The 22,189-nt window shown below is 49.6% G+C and overlaps 1 protein-coding gene across 1 annotated transcript; it reads left to right on the top strand.

Annotated features, from left to right (window-relative positions):
* The first annotated feature begins 411 nt into the window (after positions 1–411).
* Positions 412–21,631, top strand: magixa (MAGI family member, X-linked a). The gene is made up of 17 exons (XM_067239093.1): positions 412–691; positions 2,379–2,495; positions 3,599–3,718; positions 6,233–6,406; positions 7,002–7,215; positions 7,317–7,387; positions 8,054–8,221; positions 8,689–9,181; positions 9,278–9,812; positions 9,916–9,979; positions 10,110–10,553; positions 18,539–18,739; positions 18,905–18,981; positions 19,161–19,304; positions 19,439–19,577; positions 20,667–20,731; positions 21,239–21,631. The coding sequence occupies exons 1-17, from the start codon at positions 412–414 to the stop codon at positions 21,629–21,631; spliced, it is 3,699 nt and encodes a 1,232-aa protein (XP_067095194.1).
* The last annotated feature ends 558 nt before the right edge of the window (positions 21,632–22,189 follow it).

The following is a 22,189-nucleotide window of genomic DNA, read 5'->3' as shown; positions in this document are numbered from 1 at the left end:
TCTGTGATACCTTGCTCCCTGTGATACTCTGCTCCCTGTGATACTCTGCTCCCTGTGATACCCTGCTCTCTGTGATACCCTGCTCTCTGTGATACCCTGCTCTCTGTGATACCCTGCTCTCTGTGATACCTTGCTCCCTGTGATACCCTGCTCCCTGTGATACCCTGCTCCCTGTGATACCCTGCTCTCTGTGATACCCTGCTCTCTGTGATACCCTGCTCTCTGTGATACCCTGCTCTCTGTGATACCTTGCTCCCTGTGATACCCTGCTCCCTGTGATACCCTGCTCCCTGTGATACCCTGCTCTCTGTGATACCCTGCTTCCTGTGCTATCCTGTTGTGACAGTGTTCTCCCTCTGTTAGCCTGTGCGGTGTCATGACAGAATGTGCTCCCTGTGTTGCAGCGCCACCATGTCTAAGGCCACGGTGAAGAAGCTGCACTGGCGCTCCAAGGTGCAGGAGAGCTTCGTGCCGCTGGGCGGCGGCTCGGGGGAGCTGGGCGTGGCCATCGGAGGCGGTGCTGACTACGGAGAGTTTCCATTTGTCACAGCAGCACCGGGGGGAGGGGCTACGGTTGGCGACGTCATCTTGGAGATCGGGGGCACGCCTGTCCTGGGGATGACCCTGGGAGACGTGAGAGGGGTCCTCAACTCCTGCCCGCACCCCATCCGCATCAAAACTGTCTCTCCAGGTACGCCCCTGAATAACCCTCTGAGACGTGTTTATTATTAACACGTCTCCAGTTGGTCTCCAGGAGGGGGGAGGCTGGGTTGATGGGATCTGTCATGACAGTGTACTAGTCCGTTCTGCTCTCACTCTGTCTGAGGGAAATGTGACCATGAACTGTACATCATGCTGGGGGCTGGAGGCTGGAGGCTGGGGGCTGGGGCTAGGGCTGGGTCTAGAGTCTTAGAGTTGTGGGGGTCTATTCTGTCCTCCATTCCCTGTGCGTGTGTAAACATTGTGTCTGTTGAAGATAGCTAGTTCACTCTAAGTGGAAGTGACTGTCTGGACTCTATTACTTAACCTCTCAGGATGCTGTTGATGTTGAGTAGAATTGATCTCTGTCAGGGGAAGGGTGTGTTTGTGATTTTGTGTATATGAGTGTGTGTGCGTGTGTGTGGATGGGTACAGAGTAGGTTACTCCCTCTGACAGGGAAATGCATTCAGCCCATCAATACAAGGAAGAGACCTGTCACTTGACTCATAAAGCACTTCAAAAATGAAGGTTTTAGAGAGTATTGCTCAAAGTGCATGTGTTCATATGTGTGTTTGAATTTGTACCTATGTTTGTGTGTTCTTGTGTGTGTGTTTGAATGTGCACCTATGTTTGTGTGTTCATATGCGTGTTTGAATGTGTACCTATGTTTGTGTGTTCCTGTGTGTGTCCTTGACGCCCTTTGGGCCCGTCTCTGTGCATGGATCAAAATGGGACAGGAAATCCCTTAGATAAGAGATATCGACATCATGACTCTCCTCAACCATAACCAAGGATATCAGTCTCAATCTCCCTCTACTTGTCTTGTTTAAATCTTTCTCTCTCTCTTTTTCTTTCTGTGCGGTTGTTTTCCCTCCATCATACCATATGGGATCTCTTCAGGATGGGGTATCTATAATGTCTGGCTTGGTTCTGGAAGGGGTCAATAACAATTCAATTCAACATCCAATTCACTCAATGCTGGAAGTGAATTGATATTCCGTTCATGAACTGAGAATATTAGTCAATGTTTTGAGTGAGGGCTTCCCCAGATGGAAGTCAGAATGAGACGAGAAGTGTTCCAGGGCACTGAGAGCAGAGGAGAACAGACCAGAGTAGAATACAGAAGAGTAGAGTGGAACACAGTCGAGTTGAGCAGTCCAGAGGAAGCAGAACATTACCGAGCGCACCGGAACCGAATATGCTGTAGCAGAACAGAGCAGAACATGGCAGAGCAAGATAATAGAACAGAGCAGGGCAGACCAGAACATAGATCAGAATAAAGCAGAGCAGAGTATATCTGTGTGAGGGGTTAGCCTGCAGCACTGTGCCTACTTAAAGTGGTCACTCTGCCTCCATTGTGACTGGGATGTCCTAGACAACTCATCTCTCTGTCTGTCAGGCCCAGAGTGTGTGTGTGTGTGCACGCTTATGTGTCTGCGTATGCATGTCTGTGTGCGCCAGAGTGTGTCTGAGTGTGTGTTTGGCTCAGCCCCTGCCTGTCAGTCATAAGAAGGAGGCTGTGTCATGTCTGGGGCTGTGTTTAATCATGGAACCTCCAGATCAGAAACCCACACCTCCGTTCTCCGAATACTGCAGGAAGACCCTGTAACACATCAACAGAAGCTCAGGATGAAACAATAAAAGTGTGTGCTGATGTGTGTGTGTGTGTTCTCCCCAGGTTCCACGCTGTGTAAGGACCTGAGGTTGTATCTCAGTAAGTGCTTCACTCCTGGCTCCATGGACAGCCAGCTGCAGCAGGTCATCAGGGAGAATCTGTACCTGCGCGCCGTGCCCTGTGAGTCTCTTCCACTCAAACACAAGCATGCCCTGCGCGCCGTGCCCTGTGAGTCTCTTCCACTCACACACACACACACATGCAGGCATGAATACGCATGTGCACACACACACACATGCATAAATACACACATAAGCACAAACACATACATAAAAACACACACACCTATGCATAAATACACACACAAATAAATATACACGCACACACACAGGCGTGCATACATATATGCATAAATACAAACACATACATACATACATACATACATACATACACACACACACACACACACACACACACACACACACACACACACACACACACATAAATGCCGACACCTGCATTTGATACATAGACACTCACACACAAACGTGCACACATGCAGCCTTACATTTCTGCACTTATTCAATCAAATATAGATCCATGTGTTTGTGCCTGCTTTCAGAAACAAACCAGCTGTATGTGAAAGATCACTGAGTGTTAGGCACTCACAGGGTTTCCACGGCAACTGTCACCAGATTTCATTCCAGTGGGTTCATTCAGGATGAAAAAAATTTCATTACCCCAACCTTTTCCCTGCCTACCCCCCCCTCCCCCCCCCCCCCCTCACTTATACAACTTTTTTCTCCAGCCTCGCTCAGCCTCTCTCCCCTCCCAGCCCATTCCCCCCAAGAGAGCAGCTCCTATTAAGGCGTGACCATAAGGACTAGTCCCAAGGGTCAGACGCTTGTTATGGACTTGATATATTATAAAAGAGAATGACATGGAAGTTTTTGAGTGCCAAATGGAATTTTCACACACGCAAACAAGTTGACGCTGAAAGGAGAGTGGAATTTTTCAAGTGTTTGTTCTAACAAAGAGCACAAACACACAGCCTTTCAACAGGGATTGAGAGGTCCTGTTGATCCCCCCCCCCCCCCCCCCCCCAGCATTCCCAGGCTGCCTCGCTGTGTGTCTGAGCAGCAGCTCCCTCCCTCTGGCAGCTTCCACATGTTGCACATCCCTATTCAACGTCTGAGACACAGAAATGTAAAGATGATGATGATAATGAGGATGATGATGATGAGGATGATGATGATGATAATGAGGATGATGCCCAACTCCAGGTACGACGCGGCAGCCCCGTGATGGAGAGATCTCTGGGGTGGACTACAACTTTGTCTCCATCGAGGAGTTCTTCTCCCTGGAGGAGTCTGGAGCCTTGCTGGAGAGCGGCAAGTTCAAGGGTACGACCCTGCGTGTGTGTGTGTGTGTGGGGGGGGGGGGGATTGTGCCTGTGCCTCTCTGTGTGTGTGTGCATGTATGTCTGTGTGTGTGTATGTCTGTCTGTGTGTGTGTGTGTGTGTGGGGGGGGGGATTGTGCCTGTGTCTCTCTGTGTGTATGTCTGTGCCTGTGTGTGTTACCTGGATGATAACAGGAGTCGTCCCGTGGTCCGTGGGGGCAGAGCATGTGTGGTCCTGTCAGAGCAGCCCTCCTACAGGGCCAGTCTCCTGCCCCAGCCTGCTCTCACGTGTTAGGCCTGTCATCTGTCCTGCTGATCCAGCCACTACCAAAATCCTTAATGAGTGGCCCAGATACACGGGCACACACGCACACACACACAAACACACACATACACAAGCACATACCAAATTAACTGCACACACACACACACGCACGCACAGGAGACAGCTCACCTCATCATTTTAACGAGATAGCCGGACATGTACAACAGATGGCTTTGAGGGACGTGGACTCGACCTTCAACGGCCGCTGAGCTCTGACAGCACCTAACTAACATAAACAGCCATTAGATTTCTGTCCTGTGTGTGGGAGTGTGGACTTGTTTGTTGGTTGTGGGTACCAGAAGTCCCCTCAAGAATAATAAAATAAGGAAAATTCTAACTTGTGGGGAAATATTCTTGGTCCTCACAAGTTCAAGCGTTATTTGTGGGGGTTTAGAGTTTGAATTTGTGTTTAAAATTACATATGGGTTGGGATTCAGAGTTGTCATGTCGACGTTGTTAACGCCCTCTGTCTCATCCATAACAGACTTTAAAAAAAATATATATTTCTTAAACCTTTCAAAAGTTTTTTTTCACACACCACGGCACAAAAAAGTTTCTAGTTTTATCCTAACCTTTAAAAAAAAAAAATCATACTTTGAAAATAAGTTTCCACACATCAACACAACATAAACAAGTTCAAATTTTTTCTAAACTTTTTCAACCTATCAAAAATATTTTGAAAACCTTTCAGAACTTATTTTCCACACACGACACAGTCTGACAAAAGTTGTCAGAAAGTCAGTTTCAGTACAGGAACAAAGTATTTGTACTTTGTTACTTCCCATCTCGGTTGGGACTAGGGGTTAGGTATTGCTTTAGAGTGAGCTTGGGTTAGGTTCAGGGTTCAGAATAAGTTTTTAGGTTAGGGAAAACAGGATTTTTTATGGGACTGAATTTTTTTGTCCCCACAAGAATAGCAATACAAACTTGTGTGCGTGTCTGTCAGTTGGAGAACAGCCATAATCCTGTTCTAGCTGTCCTCTAACTGGCAATTCAGTTTTAATGCATACAGAAACAAATACATTAAAATATGTGGTACAGTGGTGTCTGTGGGCTACAAGTGTAAACATCTATCTAAGAGGAGTATGATGCTGTGGTTGGGGAGAGAATGCAGAGATGAGGGTGTGTGTGATATGCAGAGAGAGGGGTGTGTGTGTGATATGCAGAGAGAGGGGTGTGTGTGTGATATGCAGAGATGGGGGTGTGTGTGATATGCAGAGAGAGGGGTATGTGTGTGATATGCAGAGATGGGGGTGTGTGTGATATGCAGAGATGGGGGTGTGTGTGATATGCAGAGAGAGGGGTGTGTGTCTCACAAAGAGGATGTGTGAAATTGTTCTGAAAGCATTCACATTGATGAGGTGGTCATTATGCAGGCACGTGGACATACGTACGCACACACACGTGCACACAAGCGCACATATACCATCAGTCTAAATTGGAGCCCCTGTCATCTGTGATGTCAGAGTTGGAGAGCGGAACCGTGCTGGAGTCTATTTTGTATCATTCTGTGCAGCAGAAAAGCCTCTTTTCTCCCTAATCCCCCTCTCCTGTTTCCCCCTCTCTTACCTCACTTCCTCTCCTCTTCTGCCGCTGCCTTTTCTTTCTTCTCTCCTCCACCACAATGTGACAAGCAGGAGGAATAAGCTCAAAATGAGTAATGGGATGGAAATAGCACCTGGGTGACTGAATCTCTACTGGTCTCAACCATCTCTCTGCTGCTCCTTCTCCAACGTGTTTGAATCAAACCACTCCTCTGAAACCTCTTCCTCACTCTCTCTTTCACTCTCTCTTTCACTCTCATCTCCCGAGGCTGTAGATAGTGAACCCTTTGACACCCTGGGCCATGGGGCAGTGGCTTGATAAAAGCTGAGGGGTTTAACTATGCATTAGTGTTAGCGTGGAACAGAGAGGCACTTAGCAGGCACAAACTGTCCGTTCTCCTGATGCTTGGTTGGTCTAACAGTCTCTACCGCAGCTTCAACAGAGACCTGTTCCTGTTCCACAGGTTTCAATCCTCGCACAACTTAACGTTTAAAGAACAATCCATTAACCCCTTAACCCTATAAAACCTAAACCATTTGTTGCATGGATGCTTTTGTAAATGAATATTTTGAAAATGGAAAGCAGACACTGTCTTTTAATTAATAACCAAACTTCCCTTGTCCACTTCCTGCTATCTGTCCAATTAGGGAACTACTATGGTACACCACGACCAGTCCACATTGGCCCAGAGAGCCCACCAATCACGTACCAGGAGCACCGCAACCTGCTCCGGAACTTTAGAACACGCAGCAAGTCTCTTAGCAACCTGGAGAAGGCTGTGGAAGAAGGGGAAAACAGTGAGGAGGACTCTGGCCTCTCAGGTAATCTCACACAAACATTTACATTTAGTCATTTAGCAGACGCTCTTATCCAGATATACTTACAGTACAAGGACATTCCCTGAGGCAAGTACGGTGAAGTGCCTTGCCCAAGGACGTCATTGGCACGGCCTGGAATCGAACCGGCAACCTTCTGATTAATAGCCCGATTCCCTGACCCTCCCCCCACACACAAACATAATACACAGTCAAGAGGAGCAGGACCAATCATTTGAATGCATAGCACCTTAACATGTTTCAAATGGCAAATACATTTGAAACTCGAAAAACGACATCACCATGAGCACATACAAGTATAGTACACGTAGTGGACATTTACCCAAACATGCATCTGTCACATTTGACAGGTTTCTAATAGAAGTGTCTTGCTGAAGAGAACATGTGGATGTTGGGGATATTACCTTAGATGAACCAGTATTGTTGGGCAAAAGGCCAGTGAAGAGAGATGATTGAGATGAGAGTGTTTACTCTTAAGGCTTCTGCTGAGCGAAGGGCTTGATTGGGGATTTAGCTAAGATAAGTTAAACACTATTTTGGGGAATTAAAAGTGTTTTTGTGTGCCCGCGTGTGCTGGCAGCGGGCTCGGTGGGAGCTGGCAGTGCGCCCCCTACTGCCCTGCCCCTCAGCCAGTCATGGGAGTCGGGGGTCAGGGACGGCAGCGGGGCGGAAAACGGAGCCAGCGGCACGCTCAGCAGGGCGGGCAGCACCAGGGCGGGCAGCACCAGGGGGGGGGCGCTGCCCCAGAACTGGGAGCTCGCCTTCAGCGACTCAGGAGAACCATACTACATTGAGTGAGTCCCAACTGACCGAGCTGTGGCTGATGGTGATGATGATGGTGATGGTGATGGGGATGATGATGATGGGGATGATGATGGTTTCTCCGTGTGTGCAGTCACAACTCCAAGACCACCAGCTGGTTGGATCCCAGGGCTCAGAGCAAAGAGATCGTCAGCAAGACAGAGTGTGAGTCCCTGTCCTCCACAATCCTCTCTCTCTCTAATTTCTCCCTCCCTCACTCTTCAGTGCCGATTCATTGAATCATTCTGCCCATCTCTCAATCTATCTCTTATTACTTAATCTCCGTTTCTTTTTCTCTTTCGTCATACTTTCAAATTCAATTCTGTTCTATTTTGCATTGGTTTTCATGTGTGGACTGTCCTGTGATGAAAGGACATGGCAGACATAATGAGCATCTTGTCTTCTGCTTCCTCTTCTGATAATGTTATTTTAAGTCCAGTTTGGCAGCAGCACTGAAAATAATTGCAGTGTATCCCCTTGCACAGTAGAGGGCGCTATAGAATCACAACAAATCTGGGTCCTCAAACATTCATTAAGTGAGATGCTTCTTGTCCCATGTATATATCTTGTTATTGTATATAGGACAGGCTTTTATTTTGACCTGCTATGAATGGAGAGAATCAGAGTCACAGAATAAACCCATGTAATGAGAGTTCTTACATTAGCAAGGATAGGACAAGTACAAGCTACTGGTCGCTTAGTGCAAATCATAGTCTCATAATATCATGTATGATTAGTGCCCATGTATTCACAAACATTGATGTATACATGTTTGTCCAAGCAGTAAATCTATGTCCTGTGTGTGTGTGTGTGTGTGTGTGTGTGTCCCAGTGCCTGAGTTTACAGACCAGCCAGCAGAACTTAAGGGCTATTCCATCCACACGCGTCTGTCTAAGGGCCCTCGAGGGTTTGGCTTCAACATCGTAGGAGGCAGCCGGCCCAGGGAGTTCTTACAGGTGTACAGTGTTACACCAGGAGGACCCCCCGCACTCAACACAGGCACGTTGTCTCTCGCCCTCCTCTCTTTCCACCTCTTTCTTCATCTCTTCCCTTCTTTCCTTCTTTCCTTCTTTCCTTCCTTCCTTCCTTCCTTCCTTCCTTCCTTCCAATGTCTCTATTCAGACCTCACCCCACCCATCCCTTATTTCTCTCTTTTTTCACTCACTTTCTCCTTCTCTCTCTCTTTTTGAATCTCATCCACTCACCCTCCCTCCCTCAGTCTCTGTTGGTGGGATTAGCAGTATGTGATTGTGAGGTTTTCTCATGGTCAGAATCTCCGGATCTAACCCTAATCCCACTGAGGGATTATATCCCAGCTATCCCATACTCAGGACAGCTCACGTGCACCACCGTCATAGACAGGAGTGTCTGGCACAGACTGACTCAAGCTCTGACATTGCACGCATGCATTCACATGCCCACACAGACACACACTTTGATTGTGTGAGTGTTTGTGTGTCCTCCAGCTGATCTCCTGGTCTACATCAACGACAACTGCGTCCTGGGTCTGTCCCACAAGGAGGTGGTGGAGATGCTCAAGTCCGTCCCCATGGGCCACAGCGTGGACGTGGTGCTTAGGCGGGGCTACCCCATGCTCTACAACCCAGACGGCTGCCCTAAAAAGCCCCCCGACCCCCCCTCAGCCTCGGCCTCCTCCTCCGAGCCCTCCACCCCCGCCGAGGCCCCCCACCCCCCCGGCTTGGCTAACCTCAACCGCGCCCTCCCAATTCACCACCAACACAACGCCAACTATTTCAGAGGGGGAGGAGCCTCTGGGCTGGATGCCAATGGGAATGCGGCCTTGGCCCCTCCCTCTTATGCTCCTCTGACCAATGGGCTTCCTGGGCCTGGCCCAGGCTCCTCCCACAGCAGGGGTGTGCCCCCCCCTCCTCCACCAGAAAGGTCTTCAGCCAGTCAGAGTGATTCTGATGGGGCCTCAGTGGGTGGCAGTCACAGCAGGTAAATCATGACTACCCAGGTACAGACTTGGGGTGGTTCCTTTTGACTCCAGCCTTTCAACATCCTTTCTACATCTCTTCCTCTTCCTGCTTCCAGGTCGTCTCTGATTCGCTATAACAGCAGCACTCTCCCTGCCCAGAGCTCCAAGTCGTCAGAGAGTGACCTCTCCACCATCGCCCTGCCCATCTCCAAACTCCCCCTGTCCCAGCCTGAGACTGGCAGCTCCACGCCCCCCGGGGGTCCCTGCCAGCGACCCCCTATGCCCCAAACCTCCCTCGCTCTCAGCCCCCCCACTGAGGTGCCCCCATGTGGCTTTAACGGTTGCCCTGCCAACAACCACCCTCCCAGGGGGAACTCCAGCACCCTGCCCTCCCCAGGGTCCAGCTCTGGTGCCGGGGCCGGGGCCGGGGCCGGGCCTGGGGTCGGGCCTGGGCCTGGGGAGCTGGTGCCCATAGCTTTGGGCAGGAGCGAGGGCGGGGGGATGGGCTTCAACATGACAGCAGGGGGGCCGGGGGGGCAGCTGGCCCTGGTGAAGAGGGTGTGGGACAGGAGGCAGTGCCCCTCCCTGCAGCCAGGGGACACCATCGTCAAGATCAACGGAGCGGACGTCCAGGGCCTCAGCTTCACCCAGGTTGGTAGTGGTAGTGTAGAGTACAGTAGAGCCTATAGAGCCTGGAGAGTTTTGGGCTATGCAGTGTGGATGGACATGTGAGCGGGTGTGTTGATCTTCCCAGGTCCAGAGAGTTCTGCAGGACCACACCAAGCAGGGAGACGTGGTGCTGCTGGTCTACAGAGGGGGTGAGGGGACCGACCCACTCCACGCTGGACTCAACTAACACACACGTCACATCATGGCTCTGAGTTTCAGTCATGGACTCATGGACACTTTATACTTTTGCGCTCTCTCCTTGTCTCTCTTTCTCTGCAGGATCCCACTCGCTTGTCTCCCCCAACCTCTACAAATCCCCCTCTTCCCCCCCTGGCCCCCCTGGCCCATCAGGCCACGCCTCCTCCGACATGCCTTCCTCAGCCTCAGATGCCTTGCTGCCCCCCCACCCTCACCCTAATCCCAACCTCCACCCCCCGGGGAGCCTGGCCCCTCCCACCCCGGCCGCAGATCCCCCCTCCCTTGTCCAGAGCACCAGCTTCCTGGACTCTGTCCCTGTTACCCTGACGCTGGAGCCCAGGGACTGGCAGGGGGTGGAGGAGAGTGCCGGGGGTCCCCCCCCCGCCAGGAGCTCGTCCCTGGGGGCCGTGGCTAAAGGACAGGTGGACAGCCGAGGAGGGCCGAAGCCCCTGGAGGTGGAGCTCAGGAGACGACCTGGGGAGGGCTTCGGATTCGTCATTGCCTCTCAAGACGTGGCCAATGGTGGTGAGTCGTCCTCAGATGTCTTTTTGTCTGAATTTGTGGGCCAATCAGTGCCAGAGATACATCCAAGAAGGAGCTTCCTCCTGCTATCCCTTCATCTGTACCATACCGGTATGAAATCCTGGTGTTGGTCAATCCTGTGATGTTGTTGGCCAATTCTGTGATGTATGAAGCTCTCAGATGTGGAAATCCTTCCGAGTCCTCCTCAGTCTCTATCCAGGGGAGTAAACATTGCGGATGATCCCAGCATGATGGGTCCAGCAAGCCTGCCTCCTGACAGCGTCTGCAGGAATGCTGGCTTATCATCATGGGTTTGATCACTCCCTGGTCCGTTGGAGCTCTCTTGGTTTGGAGCCTTTAACTCTTAGAAGCTCGAGGTTGTGAGGTTTGATTCTTCTACTGGAGCCGACCAGTTCATCCCTGCTGACCTTTTGTTCAGTCGGTTATAAAACGCATTTTCCAAGGTTATGGGTCCAATCCCTGCTTGCTCCACATACAATACATGACCCCTAAAACCAAAGAGGTAGGAAATAAATAAAACAAGTCTATAGCACATGATGTGTTTAATTCCGTCTTGTACAGTAGATGGAGGATTGTACATTGACTTTGGCATGTTGGACCCTCAGGAGTTGGGAGTCAGCCTCATCATGCCTCAGTGTGTGGTAGAACGCCTTTACGGTACTCTGGGACAAGTCTTTAGTCTTCAGTTTCAGACCTCGGTCCTAGTGAGGTAGGATTTGACCGGGCGGGGTGAGCTTTGATCCCTTCTGTGTCATGCCTGGAGGATCATTACTGGTGCGTGTGTGTGTGGTCCATATTCAGAAGCCAGTTCTGCTCAATAGTCTGCACATGCAGTTTGGTTCATCGACTGAGTGTGTGTGTCTGTGTGTATTATTTCAGTCAAAGAACACATAAGGGTAAACGTCATTTACCTGATATGTTGTGTATTCTGAACACCAGCTCCTTTATCATCTCCCTACTTTCCACCCACTGTTATCTGCTAGTGCTCTCAGGATACTCTCTCTCCCCCTATTTCCTTCTCCCCTACTTTTCTCTCTCTGTCTCTCCCTCTGCCTGTGTCTCTCTCCCTCTTCCTTCCCCCTGTCTCTCTCCGTCTTCCTTCCCCCTGTCTCTCTCCCTCTTCCTTCCCCCTGTCTCTCTCCCTCTTCCTTCCCCCTGTCTCTCTCCCTCTTCCTTCCCCCTGTCTCTCTCCCTCTTCCTTCCCCCTGTCTCTCTTCCTCTTCCTTCCCCCTGTCTCTCTCCCTCTTCCTTCCCCCTGTCTCTCTTCCTCTCTCTTCCCCCCCCTTCAATCTTTTTTTTCCCTTTTTTCCCATTCTGTGTTGTATGAAATGGCTCTGAGCAGTATTAAAATGATCTCTCATTCTCTGTCTGACTCTCTTTCCCTTGCCTTCTCTGTCACACTCCCAGTTGTTTCTCCCTCACTCCTGTGGTTCCCCTCCCCTCCCAGTTCCCCGCTCCCCCCTCCCCTTCTCCCTCTCAGTATCGCCCTCTCCTGCTCCTGCTGATACTCAGTTGCAGTTGGCCAGTTCCACATGCACGGCTGCCCTCCCACAACCAGAGACAGACAGAGGGGGAGAGAGTCAGATATTTGCAGTGAGTTAGGATATTTGTGCGGGGCATTAATTTAGAACGCAGATTGAGGTTATTTTGGGATTATTTGGATTATTATCTCACCCAATCGGCCAGGCAGGAAAAATGTTGGAGCGACTGCAGTCTGCGCTGAAAACTGTCAAGGACTCAAAACGTAACTATTCTTGTTCTTGTACTTCTTTCTTTTCTTTTCTCTGTGTCTGTCTCTGTCTGTCTTCATGTGAAGTTTACGGTCAATCTGACTTCAGTTCGAGAACAGTTCTCTGCTTGGTCAAAAGCAGCTGTCATTATTCTCAGGGCAGGCTTGGTCTTAGTTTTAGACAGTCTCTGAGTAGCAGAGCAGTTTCTGGTATGTGTTGACAGAACTGACGTAGTGGACATGAGTTACAGCTTCTGAGCCCAGGTGAAAGCAACACAGCCGTGATACCATACTAACATACAACCAGCATGCAGTATATGTACAGTACATATTACATTTAGCTAACTTTAAGTCTGTACTAGGGCTAGCTAGCCTGGGTTAAGGCAGTACTGTACTACAGTCTATACTATACTAGTACTAGCTAGCTTGGGTTAAGACAGTTTTGCTGCATGTAACCAGCCGTAGCTAACCTGCATGAAACTGAGATGCCAGAAATATTTTCAGCCCCCCCTCCAGCCTTAATCAGTTGTGATGAATGCCCTGCTTCTTTCCCAGCCCATGGACCAGGTTGACTGTGTGTGTGTGTGTGTGTATGTAAGTGCATGCATGCGTGATCAGTTTAGCATGCCTACCTCTCAGTTTCTCATGAAAAAATGGGGAGGCAGTCATGCAGACACACGCACACGCACACACACGCACACGCACACACACACACACACACACACACACACACACACACCAGGGGATCCCCAGACTCATTGACAGAGTTCATGACATACAGTAGTGTTCTTTACAGATCATTGTTTAAACCAGTACTTTGTAATTGTATTCTGTGGCCATTCTCTCTTACATCATTTGAGCTGAATCTCTAAAAGATGATTAAAAACATGGTTAACTGAGGACTGTAGTTACTCTGGCTGTTTGCTGTGTGTCCTACCCATCAACTCTGAATGAGCTCCTGTAGGGACTTCTCATGTGGCGTCCATCCTGTTTGTCTGCACGCACACACACATGCAAATACACACACACCCTGTCTGTCTGATATAAGAACATTAAATCTGGCAGCCAGTTCTTTTCTGCTGTTTTTCTGCATCACTGGGGCCGTGTGTGTGTGTGTGTGTGTGTGTGTTTGTTTGGGATCCCTGTCAGCAGTTCTGCTACAGCTACTAAGTGTGTCTGTGTACTCAGTATGTTGGTGTCTCTGTTTTCTATTTTGGGAACATCTCTTCTTGAAATGTGTGTGTGTGTGTGTGTGTGCATGCATGGGCATGTATCTGCCTCAAAGAACGTGTCACTTGTGGGCTGTGTATTAAAGTGTGCGTGTACCTATGCAGGCGCAGTGGGGAGGATCTATGCCCCACATACTGTACCAAGTCCTCGGTCATTAAAATAGCATGAACCCTCCATCTTCCGTCCTCCCTTATCCTCCATCCATCCCTCCATCCTTCTCCCTCTATCCATGTATTTTTCGTCCTCTCTCCTGCAGCCGTCGTCTTCCTCCTCCAGTTTCCACTTTCCTCCACCTCAGCTCTCCATCCTTCTCCTGCCTTCCATCCCTCTACTGCATGCCCTTCACCCTTCTACAGTCAGCTCTGTAATTTCCACTCCCCCTCCACCTTCCTCCACCCACCCTCCCCTCTCGACACACTCCTCTAGGCTCTACCCAGAACTGCATTGGGAAGGCTTTAGGTTAGGTGGTGTTTGGTATGTATATTAACTTTGTTGGGTGACTGTCCATGCTGCGGTCATGTGACCTTTGGCTGGAGGACATCGCCCACACATGCAGGTAGAGACATGTCAGCATCACTCTGTATCAATCCTGTAAACACTGTGGGTGTGCCCGCTTTTTCTTTTGTGGAAAGCACAGAACAGTGTCTAAAGAGTTTTAAATGTCAGGCAATCTAAAGAAAACGTTAGCTGTTTGTTACCAAACATGCTGTCAGAACTACTGTAGGTCTAGCTGTTGGGATCCAGAACATTACAATCACTTCTCGAAGCTGCTATAGTCTCGCAGAAAGGAGGCACGCTTGTTTACATGCTTGTTCACATGCTTGTTTACATGCTTGTTTACATGTTTGTTTAGTGTTTCTTCAGTGCTTGGGGAGGGTTTGTTGACATGTTAAATTAACCAGATGGAGTGTGTGTGTGTCTATGGTTGACTGTCCAGCCATGTGTTCTATACATGTCGGCATGTGTGTGAGTGTCTGTTGTGAACAGATTGTGCTCCATGTATGTGTGTGTGTGTGTGTGTGTTATGCAAGGGCTCTGGCACCGACAGGGGTGCACAGCTGCCAGCTCTCTGTACCTCTGGAGCATTACCCTGGCACCGAGCGTCAGACACAGGCTCAACAACATCTCCATGTACAAATGATTATGTCATCATTGTTCAAGGAATACGCTGCTCCACGCTAACCGGAGTTAGTGACACAGCAATACACACAAATGCAAGAGACCTCACACACACAGTAGGACATGGACGCACGTTCACACAGCCACTCATGCGCGCGCACACACACACACACACACAACACACGCTTACACCCTGATTTCTGTCACGTTCGTTTTATGTAACCTTTATTTAACCAGGTGAGTCAGATACAGTGCTGTTTCTCTGACAGTGCCACCTGAAGGCACCACATTGCTATAGAGTACCCACAGCTGGCTCAGGATTAGAACACAAATATGGCTAAACCTGTAACACTGACATCCTGTTGGAGGTTTTGAGAGGGTAAGTCACTTCAGAACTATGTATGTGTGAGGGTGGTGTCAGGGAGGAGGATCAGAACGACAGGGGAAAGGAGTTCTCTATCTGTCGGGGTTCTTGCAACAGTGCAGACTAAACTATACTTAATCTGGCTTTAGCTCATAGACAAAGAATAGGTCTTTGGGTTTTGTAGTTTTCAGTGGACATTCTCCTGGAGATTGTTATGAAACATAAGCCTTGCTCTTTACTTCACTGGCTAACCCCTGTATGTACTGTACAGCTAGAGCTAATCCTAACCCCTTCTCTCTCTTTCATCTGTGTTTTTCTATCCTTCTCTCTCCTTTTCTCTATGTCTCTCTCTCTCTCTTTCTCTGTCTTTTTATCTCTTTCTCTTTTTCTCTCTCTTACTCATTATTCTCTCTCAATTGCTCTCTCATTTTCTGTTTCTCTCTCCATCTCTTCTTTTTCTCTCACCCAGTAGACCAGCTGTGCTGTGTATTTCCAGCTGTGGTTCTGCATTAAAGAGTTTGTGTATGCCTCTCTGCTGCTTTGTGTGTGTGTGTGTGTCTTGTGTGTGTGTGTGTGTGTTCTCTTTAACTCTCTAACCACTCCTAAGTGGGACACAGGGAGAGGTACTGGGAGAGGTATTAGACCAGAATGTAATGATACATTAGGATGTAACAACATTATGATAACAAGAGTACAAGGATTTAGGCAACAAGAACACCGTAGAATGGAGTAAGCAAACGAACAACATCACATGACAGTTCTCACATGTCTGTCTTCACTGACCAACCAGCTGAGTTCCAACTCTGTCAGTAGAAGGTCATGTGAACTGCTGGATTAAGAAATCATGTGAGCTACTTTTTATATTCATATGGGAGTTCTAAAAGATGCATTGATTCTTAATAATATATGTTTTATTTATTATTAAGCTACCTTAGCGACAACTCCACTATGTACTAGTGTTCATGTGGTAAAAGCAAGTGGAGCAACTGTGTGTGTGTGTGTGTGTGTGTGTGTGCGTGTGTGTGCGCGCCTGCACCTTTGTTTGTGTATAGACCCTCACTTTTTTATTTAATTGTATCTAACATGACCTTTGATGCTACATTAGATATGAACTGTAATTATAAACAGTCTGCCTCGAGGAGCTGCAATATTTGCCATGTTTAAACTCCTCAGTCTGTCCTTATACACAGTATGAGTGCTGATTGAAGTGGTTTCACATCAGATCCCTAGATAATGACAGCTCCTCTGAGATCTTGGTCAATTTCATCACACACAGACACTTTTCGTTTGTGTGTGTGTTTCCTAACCTGTACTTTGGGACTATATGAGAACCATTGTTTGTGTGCTAATATTGACCTTAAATACCTAAAAAAGCAGAAACGAGGGATGGGCGGATTTCAGTCATGCCCCTTTATTGACTGACTACACTATGTAAAGAGACGTACTCTGACCCCTCAGGAAGTCTCTTAGGATGAAAGTGTCTGCTAGATGCAGTAATTGAAATGTAAGTGTAGGAATGGACTCATGCAGTACTACAGTATGTAAATAGTACTGTGTATCAGTGTGTGTACTGACTGTATCCGCATATGACCTTAGTGATGGTAGGAGGGAGAAAGACATGGTGGAAGAAGGGGGGGAGGGAGGGGAAACGGGATAAGAGAGGGTGGAGTAAGAGTAGAGAAATAGAAATAGAACACGTCATCTTGAGTTCATATAAACACACTCACACAGGAGAAAGAGAGAGTCCACTTGCTCTAACAGGCGTGCTTTGTCAGAAGCTGCAGGTGTACCTCTTCTGTGTGAACCTCCACAGTACAGTCTGGATAGTCAGTGACTGTCCGGCTACCAGCAACCTGGCTAAACTAAACCCATTAACCCCCTTCCTGCCCCCTCCATTCACACACTGCCCCAGGGCAGTACCAGCCTGTTCCCAACCATGGACTCATCCAGGGATCAATATACGGGCTGTGATGGGCCACCATTGATCTAGATGTTCTAATGGCCTCCCCAGGGTGTGTGTGGGGCTGGGGGGGGGGGGGGGGGGGGGGTACATACCCCTGGACCACTGGACCTTAGGTCACAGCGCTGCCCTGTTGGCTGGATTACACCCACCCAGCTGGCTGAGAGTGTGTGTGTGGTGGGGGGTCGGTCTCTCTCTCCCTCATGCGTAGACCCAGATTATGCTGCTCTGTTTATCACCATGGACGTCCCAGCAGCAGAGCTGTGTGAGTGAGCGCACAGACTACCTACTCCTTTCATCCCTTCAGCATCACTGAGGATGCTGCTGGCCACGGAGGTGGGGGTGGGGGTGGGGGTGGGGGTGGGGGTGGGGTGGGGCGATGGTCTTATCCTGCAGTGCACTTTGGACGTGTTTACAGTGTACCACATTTTAATCCTCTTTCTCTCTCCTGCTTTTCTCTGCCCCTTTTTTCCCCTCCGTCTCTGACTTAAGCCGTCCTTCCTCTCTCTTTCCCCCCCCCCCACTGTAATCCAGCCTTTGAACCCTTTCAAGAACCCCCAGCTTCACCTCTCCGTCCCTCCACCCACTATCCCTGCCCCCGCCTCTCTCTCTCCCTCTCTCTCTCTCCCTCCCAGGGTGTAGAGGGTTAATGTGCTGTGTGAGACCAGGTGATCCTTGCTCCTGTCTGTAATGGAGCGTGTGAAGAGAGGCAGGCAGGCAGGCAGACAGACAGACAGGCTGTAGTGGATCCTCGTGATAATGGTTCTTTCCTCACTGGCCCACAGCCTGCTCTCTGGCAGCCTGTCTGTCTGGCAATCTGTCTGTCTGGCAGCCTGTCAGCTTGTTAGAGTCTCACACAGGCAGAAAATGCCTCTGAGAACTGCTTCTCGTTTCCTCTTTTTCCTCTTTCTCTCATGTTTCCACTCCTGAGGTTCCGGATCAGGTGGAGGGGTGGACAGAACCCAGGCTTAGTTGTGTGTGTTTCCGCCTGCGTGGATGTGTGTGTGTGTGTGTGTGGGAGAGGGGGTTGTAGTAACTACAGTGTGCCTATCCCTCTCCTTTTGCTGCTAGGAAGATCATGTAGCCTGCAGTACCATACACGCAGTACCCTAAACTCAGGTTACACACACACACACACACATTCTCAAACAGACAGACAGACTCATACAGACCGACTGGAGACTGAGGTCTGTGTGCTAGATTGACCCCATTGCTCCCTGGGACATCTGAACACTGCGCATTGATGCGTACAAGCATCGCTTAATTTCACCACCGGAAGTTGGCCTTCGTTCAATAATTGAGTCTCACATTAATTATTAGCAGCTCTGTCATGGCGTGTGGCCACGAAGAGGCTGAGGAGGCTATTTTAAGACGCCAGCCGTCTTCTCCTGTAATGGAGGATGTCTGCCTGTGTTCACACAGATCCGCACCATGTCCTCCTAACTCCGGGACAGGACGCAGCGTGTGTGCTTGTGTGACTGCAGGGCTTTGCACCCAGGTCTTCTTGTCTACCGTCAGACCTGACTCTGTCTCTGTGTGTGTGTGTGTGTGTGTGTGCGCTCCAGCCTCATCCATGCTGTCTCACCGCTTTGTGACGGTGCGCCGGGGCAGCCCTGCGGCCCGGAGCGGCCACATCCAGCCAGGGGACCAGCTGGAGGCTGTGGAGGGGCGCTCCGTGGTCACGCTGCCTCACCGAGACCTCGCCCAGATCCTCCGCCGAGCGGGAAACACACTCCGCCTCACCATCATCCCCCGGTCACACACCAGTATGTACACACGCACGCACACATGCACGCACACACTCACAATCACACTCCCAGGACTTATACCAAGAGGTTGTATCCCTCCTTACCTTCCTCTTAGTCAGTACTAAACCTCCGTCCTTTCTCCCCTTCCCTGCGCTCCTCACCCCCCTGTCCCTGTCTCCCTAGACCCCTCCAGTGTGTCAGAAGCTGCAGAGCTGGACCCTGATGGCAGGGTCAGGAAAGGTCACAGGGGCAAGCCAAAGGTGAGCTAAGTTACCATTGCGATGACACTCCTTGTAGCTGTACATGCTGTACAGTATGTGAAAGCATAAAACGGTGACAGTGTACATTGTATCACTCCCTCCTTTCCTCCTCTCTCCTCTCCTCTTCTCTCCTCTCCTCTCTTCTCTCTTATCCTCTTCTCTCCTCTTCTCTCTAGCAGGAGTCTAAATTCTATAGCGTGGATCTGGAGCGTGGGCCCACTGGTTTTGGTTTCTCCCTGAGGGGGGGCAGTGAGTACAACATGGGGCTCTACGTGCTGGGCCTTATGGAGGGGGGGCCTGCCTCGCGCTCACACAAGATCCAGGTAAGACACACACACACACACGCACACACACACACAACGTCAATTATTCATCAATTATCTTAGCATTTCCTCCCAGTACTATAACTGTGGAAGGAAAGTTGTCTGTGTGTCTGACCCTGTGCTGTGTCCTGCAGGTGAGTGACCAGCTGGTGGAGATCAATGGGGACAGTACGGTGGGGATGACCCACAGCCAGGCGGTGGAGCAGATACGCAGGGGGGGGCACCGCATCCACCTGGTCCTCAAGAAGGGCAACGGTTACGTCCCTGACTACGGTGAGGGGGGAGGAGGCGTGGGGGTGCATGTGGAGGGGAGGGGAGGGGAGGGAGGTGGGGTCTAAAAGGTTTTCTGGAAACTTCTATCTTCCAATTTTCCATCGGTCTGCTAGGTCCCTATCGGACCTGTTACCCTTTTCTCTTCTCTGCTTCCAACTGTACACTGTGGTGCTGGGAACACTGAATCTATCCTGATTTCTGACTTCTCTCTCTCTCTCCCTCTCTCTCACTCTCTGTCTCTCTCTCTCTCCTGACCCTTTCCATGTTTGGATTCTTCTTCATCTCCTTTCCTGTCTCCTCCTTTTCTCTTTCCCCTATTCTCCATCTCTCAGTGGAGCTGTCCAGTCTGTCTCTGTGTATGACCAACTCCAAGCAAGGAGAGCCCTGTTTCTATGTCATCGGCAGGACAGAGAATACGCGGTTGGTAACCCTCCCTGTTAGTCACTCACTTTTTTCTTTGGTTTCTCCTCCTCATCCCTTCATCCTGTTTATATTTGATCTCGTCAGCAGAGATTCTCCATTCTCTCCACTGTCATCTGTCACCTGGTGGAAATCTGTAGTAGATACCATAACCTTAACATGAAGCCGCATCCCACCATACAGTTTGTGACATATTGGGAATATTCATGTCCTGTGATGTTCTGTTCTTGTTTGATAATGGGGTGTAGTCATGTTGTGTTGTGATATGTTTCGCTGTGTCGAGATTTCTCTTGGCAGTTCTTTATCTAAAAAAGAGAATTTTCTAATCAGTGGTGTTCCATCTGTTTCAATAAGAAGACCGAGAAGGAGTTCTTTTAGCAACAGCAGTGAGTACAGTGTGTCCATCAGGGAGGGGGAACCAGAGATTGTGTGTTGAAACAGTGGGATTACAGGGAAAGATCTCAGTGTTTTTGGTGGGATGCCCACTGCTGAACACAGAATCCTAAAGCAGACACATTGTGACATGTTTGTGCTTTATTCATCCTTCAAACACTGGAACTGTCCCTTTAAATGGCACTCCAGAGGCAACTCTTTCCCCTCTAACTACCCTTTCTCTCTTTTTCTCTCTTTCCTAACTGTTTCTCTACCTCTCTCTTTCTCTCTTTTCAGACCATGAGTCCGGGGCCGTCGCCTCCTCCCCCTCCTCCCACCCAGAGGAGTCGGGTGTGGATCCAGTAACCTTAGATAAGAGTCGCTCGCTGCCCAGGTCCAGACCCAGCACTGACCTCGGGGAGGCCAGGGGAGGGGGGCGGAGGAGGGGGAGGCAGTCCAAGGAAGGTAGCCTGGGGGGGAGAGCGGGAAGGGGAGGAGGGGGGCGGGGGAACGTTTGTCCAGACACAGACCTGGATGACCTGGATTGGCCAGAGGAGGAAGAGAGTCAGGTAGTCCGCGTTAGCCACACCTCCAAGCCGCAGTCAGGAAGTAGGGAACAGGGGAAGCAATCCCAGAGTTTACCCAGGAATGCATTGCGACGCTGGGACAAGGAGATCGGGGTGGAGGATAAGGGAGTGGAGGAAAGGAGGCAGACAGACAGACAGAGGTCCAAGCAAAGTAGGGAAACTCAGAGCGAGCGGAAGATGGAAAGGGAGAGGGAGAGAAAGAGAGATAGAGAAAGAAATATGGACAGAGAGAGAGAGGAAGAACAGATACACCTCCCCTTATCCAATAAGATGCACCCTAAGGATGGGAAAGCAGGCGAAAGGGGCAGGGTGAGTGGACAGGAGGAGATGGAGGCAGGGCCTGACCCTCAGAGGTGGAACCCAGAGGCGGATGCTGCTGCATCAGTGGAGAATGCTGGAATTTCTGGACAGAGAACCAATCAGAAAGCTCTGTTCTCCTTCCTCATGCCTTTGGAGGTGGATCAATCCGACGCAGAGTCCCTGGCCAGCCTATCAGAGGTCAGCATGTCTGCGGCGAGCATCGCAGGGTTAGGGGAGTGGCACGACCCCTGGAGTACCTCGTCATGGCAACCCCCACATGCACCCGGACCCTGGCTAAAGCCCAGCCAGCAGAAACTGTCTCAGGTCCTACAGGGGAGCCATCCGATTGGCCGACAGGGAGGACTCTGTCTCTAATTGGCTGGCAGTTCCTGACATCTGTCATCGAATAGGATGACAGGAAGAGCAATTTTTCTGATTGGCTGGCTCCTCCCCCCACACTGCGGAACATAACAGGACTGAGCTTGCTGATGACACACCCCTACTATACACATCCCGCCTTTTAACCCCTGACCTCAAACCTCCAATTCCCTACTCTGTATCTCCATGGTCAGTTCTATCTGTTAAGTGTGTAAATCTTCATCAATTGTGATAATAAGTGTGTATTAACTTCATTATCATGATCATCATGATCATTATCCTCATAATCACCATCTCATTTATCTAAAATGAATATGCAAGTAATCTTAACAACTGCATCTAACCCTTTTGTTTAAACTTTACAAACCAAAATACAGAGCGCTAGCGCCCACTACAGGAGGTTCCTCTGTAGAAACCAGCCTGGCAGCTGCTGAGGCCGCCAACTAGTAATACTAGTATAATAATGATATTTGTTTCTAATATACTTTAGCATGAAAAATATTATTTAGATTTATTTTTTATTTTTATATATATCTATGGAGTTCAATATACAGA

This window comes from Osmerus mordax, chromosome 7, assembly GCF_038355195.1.
Source record: "Osmerus mordax isolate fOsmMor3 chromosome 7, fOsmMor3.pri, whole genome shotgun sequence".
NCBI lineage: Eukaryota > Metazoa > Chordata > Actinopteri > Osmeriformes > Osmeridae > Osmerus > Osmerus mordax.
This window is presented reverse-complemented; position numbering and strand designations above follow the sequence as displayed.